This window comes from Chanos chanos, chromosome 15 (genome assembly GCF_902362185.1).
Source record: "Chanos chanos chromosome 15, fChaCha1.1, whole genome shotgun sequence".
Lineage (NCBI taxonomy): Eukaryota > Metazoa > Chordata > Actinopteri > Gonorynchiformes > Chanidae > Chanos > Chanos chanos.
The window spans coordinates 12,343,863-12,358,384 of record NC_044509.1 but is presented as its reverse complement, the minus strand read 5'-3'; the positions used below and the strand labels follow the sequence as shown (position 1 = coordinate 12,358,384).

The 14,522-nt window shown below is 38.6% G+C and overlaps 1 protein-coding gene across 1 annotated transcript; it reads left to right on the top strand.

Moving 5' to 3' along the window:
* Positions 1 to 7,098: 7,098 nt before the first annotated feature.
* Positions 7,099 to 14,267, top strand: arr3a (arrestin 3a, retinal (X-arrestin)). The gene is made up of 15 exons (XM_030792226.1): positions 7,099 to 7,141; positions 10,701 to 10,777; positions 11,108 to 11,168; positions 11,279 to 11,323; positions 11,429 to 11,622; positions 11,773 to 11,832; positions 11,992 to 12,068; positions 12,199 to 12,334; positions 12,565 to 12,649; positions 12,852 to 12,924; positions 13,049 to 13,186; positions 13,337 to 13,420; positions 13,609 to 13,632; positions 13,747 to 13,813; positions 14,211 to 14,267. Exons 1-15 carry the CDS (start codon positions 7,099 to 7,101, stop codon positions 14,265 to 14,267), a joined length of 1,221 nt encoding a protein of 406 aa, XP_030648086.1.
* The last annotated feature ends 255 nt before the right edge of the window (positions 14,268 to 14,522 follow it).

Here is a 14,522-nt window from a genome sequence, read left to right as displayed (position 1 = left end):
ATCTATTCAGAACAATGTCCAAAGAGTTATATAAACGAGGAACCCAAAAGTTCTTTATTTTTGAAACAGGGGTGTGAGAACAATGTAAATGTAAAAGGTTTGTAGTTTAATCAGAGTTGAAGACATGGTCATGACATTGGTTTGTTGCCAAGATGGCTGTGCACCTGACAGCACTTTGCAAAAGTACACTATACAACACATTGACGAGTTTAATGCCAGACAAAATGTTTACAACAATCTGATGAGGGAGATCCTAGCAATTTTGGGTGGTGGGGATTCACCTTCAAAGGACTCATCACAAACATTGCCCTGGATCTGGAACCCCCAGACCTGGGTACAAACCATGGTGTGTGTGTGTGTGTTTTTTTTTTTTTTTAATGTACAGTATTGTGTTACTTGTGTTACTGCATATTAATAATATATATGAATAAAGATAATACGTTATATGTCAGTTGCCCATCTCCTTACTATTTTGTTATTTCATGTATATTTTGTCACATTAAAACAAAGCACACTGACTGCCATAGTAAGTCAATATGTCAGTTGCTAAGTGAAGGGTAAGACCTCACTTGTTCCTGTCCTTTATTTTTGTCCGCACTTTGACATTTTCCACATTTTTGAGCAGGGAACAGAGATTGCTCACAGCGTTTTTTCCCATTTAAGCAACTGACTAACATTTTGACCTGAAGCATATTTCTCCTCTGCCATGTACATTTTGTAACCTTCTATGCTTTTTACTGCAACCAGGGAATATGGTCCAAAAAAAAAAAAACATCAAATCTGCTATGTTCTATATGGATAAAACCCATCTGGAGATTATTGTCATCAAGCCATATTATGGTGTATAAGCACACTCCCATATTAGGAAACTTGGACTTATGCATGTATAGAGGATCTGAGAGGGTATTGGCCTCTTTAGGAGGAGAGTAGTGCAGTAAAACAAATGCACCTGCACTTAGCAGAGGAATGCCATTAATGCAGAGCAGAGCCCCAAGCTCCTTTTGCATGAATCCATCTCCATACCAGATCTGAAATACCTCATATTTCAGAGACGATGTTTTCAAAAATTACAACTTGATTTGAAGTTTGAATCTGTCTCCAGTACAATATTAATAACTGGATGATACATCATGTATAGATAATCCTTCACAAGAATAAAAATACCTAAAGTTTTTTACAGTGACAAACATCAGAATTCATTTAATAATGTTTTTGTGAAAAGTCGTTTTTAAACGTATAGACTTTTATTTCACTGGAAACACTTACATATACGTTACAAGTGGATACATCCCTCAAAATTGATTAGAAGATTAATTTTTAAAAAACAATGAAATATGACTAAAACTTTGAGTTTGTTTGTTTTTTTTTTTACTTATCTAACATCAAAGAGAACTCATAGAACAGGAACCTGGATGGATTGCTAACAGGATGCTACTATGGTGTTTAAAAAATCCAACCAACCAGGCAACCTATCTATCTGTCTATCTATCTATCTATCTATATATCTATCTATCTATCTGTCTGTCTGTCCGTCTGTCTGTCTGTCTGTCTGTCGGTCGGTCGGTCTGTCGGTCTATAAAAAAGAAAGAAAAACATAATGCATGCTCCAGACAAACAACAGAGGTAATGTTCTTATAGTTTAAAAATATTAACAAAACTCAACGTTCACTTGTGAGTAGATTGCATTGCGCCTATAAAAACATGGTCCACGCCGTCACCAACGGTGGGAACTTGCAAGCTATTCATATCCAGCCATTGTTCGTGTGCAACTCGGGAGTAACGAGAAAATCTGTTTCTCTATTACAAACCACGTCCATCTGAAGCGTGAAGTCTTGATTGCCGCTAAGAGCTGAGTTGGCTTCAAGGTAAGTTTGCGCACTGGTTGTGTCAAAACTTCTTAACGGCTGAATGTGTTGACCACAGACGTCTTGGCGTTGACAAGATTTTATGTAAGTCCCGGGGTCCTCCCAGTTTGTCCAGCTCTTAAAAGGCGCGTGATATTTTGATTGTTGTCCTTGAGAATCAGAAGTGTCCGTACTGTCAATACTTGTGACACGGGTCGAGTCAATGGGCGTAGGAAAAGCTCGTCGATCGATTCTTATTCTCCGCCGTGGTCTGTATTTGTAATCTGGATGCTCAATCATATGCTGTTCTCTTAGGCGCTTGGCTTCGTCAATAAACGGTCTTTTCTCATCTTCCGTTAGTAGTTTCCAGTCAGCTCCGAGACGTTTGCTTATCTCAGAATTATGCAATTTTGGATTCACCTGAGACATTTCCTTGCGTCGCTCTTGTGACCATACCATAAAGGCGTTCATTGGACGTTTTACGCGGTTTTTCTTATTAGTACTGCCACATCTATCCATACCATCACCAACCCAGCCTGGCACAGGCGTCAAAAACTGACATTCCTTCAGGTTTTCCATTCAATTCGAATTTGTGTGCAAAAGAGTGAGTTTAAGCGTTCCACTCCTTTTGAAGTTTTTCGCGCGTTTATTAGTTTTGTTTTACCTTATTTTTTTCTTCATCTAGTAAACACCTCTTTGGGGTCAACTTCCACCTCTTGCCAAAAATGAGTATTGTGACTGAATGTGTGTGTGCATAACAGTGTGCTCTTAAAAGTGTGCAGCTGCTGTCCAATGACGGATGACTTTGTGATTTTTGGGACGTCAGAACACTGAAGCATTCTCCAATACCGAAATCCTTCAGAGCTACGTCTAGGCTTGAAAAGGCTTGGTGATCAGATCAGGCTCCAACAGGAAAAAACTAGTCTAAACGAAGTCATTTTAGGTTTAGGGTTAGCGGTTTATTCTCACTTAAATCTCTGTGTAGAGCAGAACCGCTCGTGTAAGAGCGTTAATTTCGTTTGAATGGCATCTTTTTTTTTTCAGTTTGCTCACATTAGGTGAGAATGCCCACATTAGCTGACGATGTCAAAGCAAAGTATATTATTTTGTGAATGCAAAAGTATCATTTTCATGTCTTGTATTATTTTATGATACAGCATAACCAACATCATAGAAGCGTTGCCTCAGCTGATCTTTCGTGCACAAGACACAAAATGATGGAAATAATTTGCAGTGTACCCGTACAGTATTCCACGTTTTTCATATAGCTCGAAGTAAACGCCCCAATACTTCTTCTGTGCTTAATGTAGGCTGTAGCATACAACTGCATGAACTGCATATTTCCAAAAAAACAGTGATCTCTCCTTTCATGTATTTATTCACCTGAATTGACAGCTTTTATGATTTCCGTGAGAAACTGCGCAGGATAGTTTTCCAGTAGGGGGCACTCTTCTCCATGACATACGTGCCCTAGGCTTGTATATTTAGTCTCTCAGCGTTTTACTATAGAAAGCAGATCCACTGTAAGTGTGTCTCTGTCTGTACGCGAGTCACTGCGTTTTTGTTGGAATGTCAACAAATTAAAATTCATGAAACACGGACTCTGGCTCTATGTTATTCCTGATGGATCCATGATATTCATGTTGGATTTTTACACTCTGTCACATTTAATTTTGTTAAGCCTCAGTAACACCTAAAATCCCATACAATTTAGTCTATAGTAATTTTTCTCAAGTCATGTTTTCTGTTTTCCATGCACAAAATGAATGGTCACACACTACACGCAAACCCATTGTCCAACACTTCACAACTCAGTGACTGGACTCAGAGTGGAGTGACCCCTCAGTCAGCTGACTGACAGCATGTGATAATGATCATTAATCAGATACTGTCTGTTTGCCCTACTTTATTTCCCATCAAAAGTAATTTAATGAAAATTTATGTTCTCCTCTGACAAATCTGTATGGAAAAACACATCAGGAATCTTGTTCAGATGTAGCATTTCATTCTATTGTAGCAGCCTGTCTCTACAAACTAAGTGATTTCTGTGCTCTGATGCAATCGTATTACAGGCTAAGTGGAGAAGGAGACAGCTTGAGCAGGATTTGCCTCACTGTCAATCTGCTGTCTATAGATAAACAGGAGCTCTAACCTGTGAGTGTTCTCTCCTTGGTATTAGTCATTTCCATTTCAGCTATGCGAGACAGCGCGTTTAATTGTTAACATAGTAAAACGGCAAAAATGCTTACAGTAACTCCACACAAACGGCCTTTACAGACAGTCCAAATAGGCTTTATGCTAATGCACTGCACTGTTGTCTCGCCAATGATGGAATTCAGGGAGTGGCGTAAAAGATTCCAAGAAAACTAGAACCTCTTGGATTTATTAGATTAGTGTAGTATACAGAGGAACTGCTTCAACGGCTAAAAAAGTGTTCAAACCGTCAGCACGAGTTTAAGCAATGTATTCAGCAGTCACAGGTGCTTGTAAAGTTCATGTCTAAGCTGGTTACTTTATAACGAGGGCTTTTTTTTTTATATCTCATTTGAAGGCCAAAAACTTTTCACAATATTGCTCTCGTTGTCTATTCTCCATTATCACTCATCTAAACAAAACAAAACAAAACAAAACAAAACAAAACAAAACAAAACAAAACAAAACAAAACAAAACAAAACAAAACAAAACAAAACAAAACAAAACAAAACAAGGCTGTATCAAAGCTACATATCTTTATGGTTTCAAATGATAAAATAAATCATTCACAGTTTTTGTGAGCATTCTCACTGGTTGAGCCAAGTGAACTCAACATTTCAGGCCAGGTTTTGAGTTTGGTGAAAAAAAGAAAAGTTGTAAAGTGCCTTGATTTTATTTATTTATTTATTGTTGCTGTGGTTAATGTTGATGTAATATTGATTTAACTTTTTATTATTTTACAGTGTTGAAATGCTGCATTAACCAATCAGCCAAGCACAGTTTGACACCCTTTTTCAAGTTCTCAATTATTACTTCTTAATTATACCGTTAAAACAGTTAGGCCCTGCAAACACAACATTCCATCAGCTTGATTTTCAGTACTTTAGAGAGCCTGAACTCCAATTTTCAAACTGAAATTCAATGAATTTTTTGCTGCTGTATTACTATGTGATTGTTTGTGTTATAGGAGTAGAGCACAGTAGCAGTGTCTTAATATCTTGACCAGGCTTTTGCAGAAACTCATGGAAAGTTAATGGTATGTTAAATTTTACAGTCACGGGTTCCTCCGTGTTTGTATACAAAAGGACTGGACTTGACACTTTAACCCCTTGCTGCTCTAATCATTGTCAAGGCCAGTGTTTAAAGGGTTAAAGTTCCATGTATCTCTTTTAGCATACGCGTGCTATCTTAGTTTACAGGCATTTTTAAGAGCATTCTTAACATATTTGTTGGGGAAGAAAACAATCCAAATCTGTAAAAAAAAAAAAAAAAAAAAAAATTCTGGAACGAAGAAATTGGTAACATACACACAATTCATCATCTAAGAGCAAATTGTCTAATGTACTAACGCTAATTTACTTTCAGTGGTATGCCCAGTTTTGCGTGTTATTATAGGCAAAGCACACATCTTTATCTGGTCTATATTTAAACTCCTGACACCTCTTCTGTGACCAATAATTATATGAGTGGAGAATCCAAATGTTCTTATTCACACTTAAACAATGTTTTGACTCTGCTATAGCTATTTCAGAGCACACTTAGCAATAAGGGGATTACTGTAAGTAAGTTCTTAGAGTCAAAATCCTTACACCTTAGAGAACTCGAGCAACTAGACATCACAAAACTCAAGACATGTTTTTCCAAGTATTGAGGAGTGGGCGGGTTCTCCTTTGTGGATATGCACTGCGTTGCTCGTGTATTGTGGGGATATGTACCTTTCATATGTCTAAAAATAGAAACAGGTCTTTATTTCAAAGCATACTCTTTTTTTTTAAGTAACATATGTCAAAATATTCAGTTTTTCATCTGAATTTTATTTTAACATACTTATTTATGCACATCATGTGTTACTGGGGTTTTTCTAAGGTGTCTGTGCTGACACATTGTATTGTACCTTAGTGCTTGTCTCGCATGATTGGCTGTAGAGTCTTATGTAAACCAGAGGGTTATGGATGGGATGCTGTCATCTGAGGGGGAGGATACAGATGTCAGTGAACTGGTTCCTGCAAGGACATCTTATTGAGCATGTATAGAAGGAGCTATTATTGAGTGACAGCGTGTGACACTGAGTGAACTCCCGTTTTACATATGCTGACAATTTTTCAGCAAGTGTTTAGTCTGTCTCCCTGTTTCCCTCCACCATTGATGTCTGTAATGACATTTGAAAAAAATGGGCACATCTCTCTAAAATTATCAAGCCTGTTTTACACAAGATTTAAATTACTGTTCTTTATAACATTGTCATTGTCAGTGGTGATTATGGAACCATTTTAGGCTCACTTGAATTGGGTTTGGGTTTTTTGACGAAAATGAACAAACGGTCACAGCCCTGTCTAATTGAGTTCATGGATTCATTGAATTGAACAATCAATTCATTAACTGAACTAAATTTTACACCCGAAGAGAACATTTGCCTTTGATTTTCAAAGACAGTGGCTACATCTATCAGTGCAGCCTAATGTCCAACCACAGGTACCCCACCACAACCCCCTCATCCATTTTCTTTCATTGTAATGAACTGAACATTGGTGGTGACGTATGATCACAAGGGGAAGCAACACATAGGCCTTTGACTTCAATGATCAACCTTTCAGCCAAAATACAACAATATTTATTTATTTGTTTATTTTTCCCATGGTCCTCAGTTATTTTTTTTTTTTTTTACGATTTATTTTGCAATGAAAAGTATTGCATTTTGGATGAATGGGTCCAAGGAGCCCACTCCATGAAGGGGACAATGATGATGTGAATCTACAGTCATAATGTTGAGGGATCCAGGTACAGAGGGTCAAATGTAAAAGAGGAGAGACAGAGATGAAGAGAGGGTACTGGATTAAGAAGGTGTGCCCAGAGGTCACATTGTGCTTAAGTCTGCGGGCCATCTGGTTCCATTAACACTCAAAGACCAAATCCTGACATTAAGAAACGCTGTAAAGCACTGCAGGTTCTATCCTTGCTTTGGCAGCTGCCACGCTTAGACCTGCAAAGAGATAACAATTAACGACAAAATCCATTTGGCAGCAAAACGTTCCACCAAAGTTTAGACTGTTTGGAATGAACATGGTGCGGGAAGATACGGGCGTGTCCAGTGGCCACGTGAAAGGTTCCTGGCTCTGTTCTGTGTTTATTTAGGCAGCGCCAGAGTGACGTTCTTGACTCAAGAGTGCAGGCGGTGTGTCAGGATAGTACCCGTCTTGACGTCCACTGCAGAAGCACTCGTTTCGTAAAACATTTCGGATATTAAGCCACCACCTGTGTAGTTTATCATAAAGTAAGCACAAAACACCAAATCTCTGGTCCTTGAAGCAGGAAAGGGTTCTGCGATTCAATTACTAGCATTTATTAGTAAATCTTGTTTGTCTAACTACGTCCATCTGTGGTGTGTACATCACTGATTGCGCAAATTCTACGGTGTGGCAGGGAACCTTTTCTAATCTTATTACGGCCTGCTGCCAAAATGATGTTTTGTTTTGTTTTGTTTTGTTTTGTTTTTGGGGGGGCAAATCCTGCCTTGTAACATCTCCATGAAATCATTCATCGGCCAAGTAGTAACACAGATGCATTAATCGTGTCTCATAACTGCATGAGTGCATTTAGATAGATATACGCCTACAGTGTAGCGTTAACTGATTTCAGGACTTAATACACTTACTACCAAGAAACAATTCGTGTCAGCTTAACAGACGACTGGTAGCTCAAATATCAGTATTAGTACCCCTTAATTAACGAGTTCCTCTAAATTCAGGCTACCGTAGTTAAAACAGCCGGTGTTGTCTGAGTGCACGATGGCCGTCAAAATCGCTGTGCTCCATTTAAACGCCACCAAATCTGATTTAATACACCTGTTTTTATTTTTAAAACAGCTGTTGCAGTAAATAGTAGATTACTAATTGGATTAAAAGAAAGGTAAAGTCTAAAAAAAGATAAGTTAAACCAGAGGAGGGGGCCAGAGTTCTGGATATAAAACCTGAGGCCATTCGTGCAGTGATGCACTCTCTTGACAGCAGAAGGTACGGATTACGGAGAGTCCGGAGTCTGCCCCTTGTATAAATCGAAGGTAAGGCGTAAAATTCCGGTAAAATAATTTGTATTGACTGTTTGACTAGTATGTGGATATAGGTAGTTAATCACTTTTAGCGTGTCTGCAGAGCATCGTTAGATCCCTGTATATTCACGACTTAACCGGGATGTCGTACTCCAGAACCAACCCAGTTCAGTGCTTGTAAGAGAAAAAAAACCATTGACGCTTCCTTGTGGATATGTTATGGAATTCAGACTAGAAGAAAAGTGCATGGTGTCCGAAAATTTCAGCCAAACTCACAGCGAATCAGTTGATGCAAGACAGAGCACAATTTTACAGCGAGAAAGGATTGTCCCTCTTTGTTTGTGGTTACGTATTATGTCGTTTGTGTTTATCGACTTTCCTAAATACAATCAATTGATTGATTCTCATACTTTTTTAGAAGGATGAGACTGGCCGCAATGAACTCGCGTTTTCAGCATCATCAATGCAGAAATTGTTAGACATAAGCTAAGACTGTATAAATTACTGTGGATGAAATGATAAGAAAGTGTGGAAAGATGGTGGAGAGAGAGAGAGAGAGAGAGAGAGAGGTTGTTGTGGTACCATTGTCACTCTTACTCTTAAGTGTGTTGTTGGGTTATCAGGGCATAAACATAATAATTTCAACGAATAGTGCTTAGTCTTTCCTGTGTTTTTTCATAGCAGTCGCCTTATTGCTCATCACTGCACCCAGTAACTGTCATTTTATTTTTACTTTACTGTCATTTTCTTTTTACTGGTGTTCTATTCCATAAAGCATTCATAGAGACTTACTTTTAGAAAGAATCAAACACTAACTCCACGAATATATACATTGCAACAGCAAACAATAATATGAAATCGTGAGACTTGATTTATTAGACGCCTGGTGCTCTGTAGAAGGTTTTCTTCCACATAAACTGCTGATGCATCAAACACCCCCTCTGGAGATAGGATTTATTTAAAAATTTTCTGTTAATTACATAACCCTCTAAGTGCTCTGGGACTATTTTGTTTATGGTTCTAGAGCTTTTCCAAAATAAGAACATCTGTGTAAAAATAGGGCTGAATATAAGAATATCCTGGTCTTAAAACCGTGTCAAGTTAAACACCTTGAGATGGGTTTTTAGCATACTATCTTGGTCTCAAGGGTGAGAGTTGGCAAAGAAGTAATCCTCAGTGAAAGATTTGGCACTTAAAATAAGAATTACGCTATAAGCTCATTGGATAAGATTTGCCCCAACCGCCCGCTGCACACACACACACGCGCGCACACACACACACACACACACACACACACACACACACACACGCATACATTCACACACATGCACACACACACACACGCACACACACACACACATGTGCACACACATACATCCACACGCATGCACACACACACACACACACACGCACGCACACACACACGCCCCATAGTGTTACTTGTTGCTGCATAACTGTCTGCACAGCCTTAAGTGTTTGTTATTTCTCTTCATCAAAATTTCTTTGTTCTTTCCAGAGAAGTTACCTGCGCATTGTAAAAGATGGCAAAGTGAGTACTTTTTTTTTATTTTACTTCAAATAACATTGACTTAATATTTACAATTTTGTTTGTGCTTTACTTGCTCTGAAAACCTCATTTGAGCAACAGTCAAATGTGACAGCGTTTAAGAATAGGCTGCTAGATTACCAGAACAACTATGAAGATTTTTAGATTTTAGATGTCTCTGTCCTTTTCACTGAGATGACTTAAATATATTAATGGAAACTTAAATATATTAATTGTCTTAGTTTCTTTCTTTTAGGTCACAATATCTGTTTGGAAATATTTGCAATTATATGTTCTCTCACGCATGTTTCCTCTATTTTTAAACTTGTATAACTTTTTTTTTTTTAAATAAAAAATAGTTTGGTATCACTAATCATCCATAAATATTGTAATAAACTCAACACAGTGTGAGGCAACGAATTTATTCAGGGAAAAAAAAGAATTGAAAAGCAGTTCTTTGGGATGAATACATGAGGCTGATTTTACATACTCACTGTCATGTCCCAAGTGTTAATCTGAGGTCGCGCTCCGTACGGACAGATGACACAATCTTTGACAGCATTACTGTCGCGGGCAGTTCGTTAACCACCAGTCAAAGTTAATTAACGAGCGTCTCCAAGGCATAAACGCAAGGCGTCCCCATTCATAATAGTGGGATTAACCAGAGAGGACGGTGAAGGCCTTGAGTTCGACGTGTCCTTAAAACCAGACGTAACTGCTGAACACACACAGGACCAGAGGTCATAAGCACAAAGTCAAACACACTGCATTAAGGAGGGGTGCCGCTGTGGCTAATTCCCTGATTGGCTTTGGCAGAACAGATGTCCTCAGATAACTCCGCCTCCACCTCTTGCAAATATAAATAGGGTGGAGATTTTGTGTTAATGTAATTAAAAGTCTGAGGATCAACTTGAACAAATGATTAGAATTGGAGGGAAAAAAATGCAACAAATGATAGACACGAAATAGTTCATATGAAACTGTTTGTGTTATTTGTGTTTACTTTCAAAAATTTACTGTCTGACTCTGGTTTATCTTGAAACGTGTTTGTTCGTTTGTTTGTTTGTTCAGTAAAAGTAAAAATACATAGCTATTCTTACTCTTTTCTTGTCTTAAGGGTTTTTAAGAAGACGAGTGGAAATGGGCAGGTGGGTGTTTTTGTTCCCTGTATCTAACAATAGTTCATGACAACTGTTGTAATTATGATTATATAAATGAAAACTGATGCTGTTCAGCTCAAAAAAACAACACACTGACTCAGCTGCATTTCACCAAAACATATGAATGTGTATTTGAACTTATGACATTGTGTAACTGGTTATGAAAGCATTTCAATTTAAAACACAAATTTATTTTATTATTTTTGTGTCTGTGGATTGTGGATGTGTGTCTGTGTGCGCGTGCGTGTGTGTGTGTGTGTGTGTGTGTGTGTGTGTGTATGTTGCTTTGATTTTAATGGGTATTGTCTCCCTCCTCAGATGACCCTTTACTTGGGGAAGAGAGACTATGTTGACCATGTGGACTCTGTGGACACTGTTGGTGAGTCACTCCTGTTTCCATATTGTGTGAGTGAAAGTTCTGTTCTCGATAACACTGTAAGATGGCTCAGTTCATAAATGGAAACTTAGTGTGTGTCTCTTGTATTCCAGAGGGTGTATTGAAGATTGACCCAGCAGACCTTGGGGACAGGAAAGGTATTCGTTTATGATTTTGATTTTAATTTATAATTTAAAAAAAATTCTACTTGTTCGAAAAAGATAACTGTTCGAAAAAACAAATAACTCTCTTTGCCTTTGCAGTTTGGATCCAGTTGGCTTGCGCCTTTCGCTACGGTCGTGATGACCTGGATGTGATTGGACTGTCCTTCAGAAAAGATATCTGGATAAAGCACGTTCAGATGTACCCCCCAGCAGACCACAAGCCCAAACTTACTGAAATGCACGACACCCTGCTGAAGAAAGCCGGTGATCAGGCCCACCCCTTCACTTTTGAGGTGTGTCCCCGTAAACCCTATTTTTCTACTTGACTACCTGTTTTGGGTTTTTTTTCACAGTCCAATGCAAGTCTTTTGTCTAACGTTTTCTCTAATATTTCATCAGATAATAAGGTAATCAAAACTGACAAGGTATCTTCTCTCATTTAGATTCCAACCAACCTGCCCTGCTCTGTGACTCTACAGCCTGGACCAGATGATTCTGGAAAGGTGAAGTGTATAAAATTTTTTTATTTATTTATTTGTTTAGTCCATTAGGCAGGTAAGTACTTGGTTAGTAGGTCAGTCAAACAGTTAGTTAGTTAGTTAGTTAGCTATCAGATAAAATATGAAATGTATAGCATTTCCTTATGACATTTACCTTCACAGGCTTGTGGTGTTGATTTTGAAGTCAAGGCCTATTTGGCCAAAGAGGCTGATAACCCCGATGAGAAAGTGGACAAAAAGTAAGTGGGCACTCTCAGTGTATAGTCTTCTCTCTAATATTTCAGTGTCATTTTCACACTATACAGGACAGAAGCATGTTGCTGTCATATGGTCTCACGCCACTCTTTTCTCCCCTCCCCCTCTTCTCAGGGACACTTGTCGCCTTGTCATCCGTAAGATCCAGTTTGCCCCATCCCAGCAAGGTGCCGGGGCCAAGGCTGATATCTGCAAGAATTTCATGATGTCAGACAAGCCTGTCCATATGGAGGCTTCTCTGGATAAGGAGGTGGGTAGATGACATAGATTTTAGATAAACTGGTTTGAGCTTCATATATGGGATAGCACACACTGGACACCATATCTATCTATCTATCTATCTATCTATCTATCTATCTATCTATCTATCTATATACATATATATGGTGTGTGTGTGTGTGTGTGTGTGTTTGTGTGTGTGTGTGTGTGTGTATTTTGTGTAAAATATAATACATGGGAATGTTTTTTCATTGATATTAGATCTACTATCACGGTGACCCGATCCCCATCAAAATTAAAGTCAAGAATGAAACCAACAAAGTGGTGAAGAAAATCAAAGTAACTAGTGAGTACTGCAAGGACTTGACACCAACAAATCAAAACAGACTTGCCTCTCTTGAATATTCTGTTTCTGAAATTACTGGTCCTCTGAACGTCTTTTACATTTAAAGACCGCATTTTCATTGACACTGCAAAGCAACAATCAACCGATCACATTTACAAGCACATACTAAGAAACTAATTTTTGTGTTGTCTTTTTCTTTTAGTTGACCAGACCACAGACGTAGTTCTGTACTCAGCAGACAAATACACTAAGAATGTGTTGACCGAGGAGTTTTCGTGAGTCGCTTTGCTACATTACAGTGAATATAAGTAGATGTTCATAATGATAGCTCCATAATGCATTTTCACTCAGATTATGACTGTACAAGCAGTTGAACGAGGTCATAAATTGACTCCGTAGGGAGACAGTGGAGGCCAATGGATCTTTGGATAAAACCCTCTCGGTCACTCCACTGCTAGCCAACAACAAGGAGAAACGGGGCCTAGCGCTGGACGGCAGGCTTAAAGATGAAGACACCAACCTGGCCTCCACCACTGTGTGCGTGTTCCTTTTTAACTCATACCATTCCAGGAACAAATGACTCTGACAACCATGAGTCTTTGACTCTGACTCCGACTCATTATATTTCCCTTATTGCGTGAACTCCTGTGCACTCACTCCTTTTTTTTTCACTTTTCACTCCATCAGTATACGGCCAGGCATGGAGAAGGAGGTTCTGGGTATCCTGGTGTCCTACAAACTCAAGGTGAACCTGATGGTGTCTGGAGGAGGGTAAGGTTCACATTCATGACTCTGAAGTTCTCCTTGTTGTGTCTGAATCCTACATAGCATTTCACTGAGCCATGGAGCTCACACGTGTACACGATACACATTATCACGATCAAGAATTCTCTAGAAGGTGGGAGACCGTTTATAATGAAATGAATATCAAATGCATTCCTTTCTAATTTTTTTTTCAGTCTGCTTGGAGGTCTTACAGCCAGGTAAAGCCCTGATTAACTGCTGATAGTCATTAATTGTATTGGTAAAAATGAGAGCAGCCACCACAATTTCCGAAAATTTCATTTTTTTTTTTTACTATTTGTTTTCTTGTATAGTGATGTCACAGTGGAGCTACCCTTGACCCTGATGCACCCCAAACCACAAGGTAAATGTCTTTGTCTGGTTTTCTATTACTCACACCAAATATATGCAAAAATATATCCCTCATACCGTCCCAATGGCTCTGCTTCACTGGCATTTCTAATCGATATTCTCTCTTCCCCACCGCATTGCACGATCACAGAATGAACGCACACGTAAGTACAGTGAGTAGGACAGGATAGTTAAACATATAAGGTGTAATAAATAGGAAAAACACGTTGTGCCCCCCTCCCCCCCCCAAGACAATAACACAACGTCATCTGTGTTTTGTTTCATCAGCCCTTTGGAGTAGATTCTCTCCAATGTAAAGGTAAGCATGAAACCTTTCACTTATAGTGACATATTTTCCTTCATAACTAAGAGACCATTGACATCGTTTTGCATAACTGTGTTCATTTTGTATTTTTCTTTTCCGTAGGATGGCGGTCATTACCCTTGTGTAGATTCCCCAAACGGAAGACGGGACATAGACTGAGCGACAGCAGACAAGAGATAACAGCAAGGCTTAACAATACTCTCATCAAAAAAAAAAAATCAACATTACTTTGCAGGAAAACTCGGTAAAGCTGATGTTATCCGCAGATTAATATTGATGCCTGTCATTACAATGTTCTCCCCACACCCAATAAGATAGCAGCGTTAGAACTGGATATCTAAGTTAGACCCTTTGTTTTTTTTTTGTTTTGTTTTTTTTTTTTAAACCGTATATTGAAAGGAGAACAGATAAAAA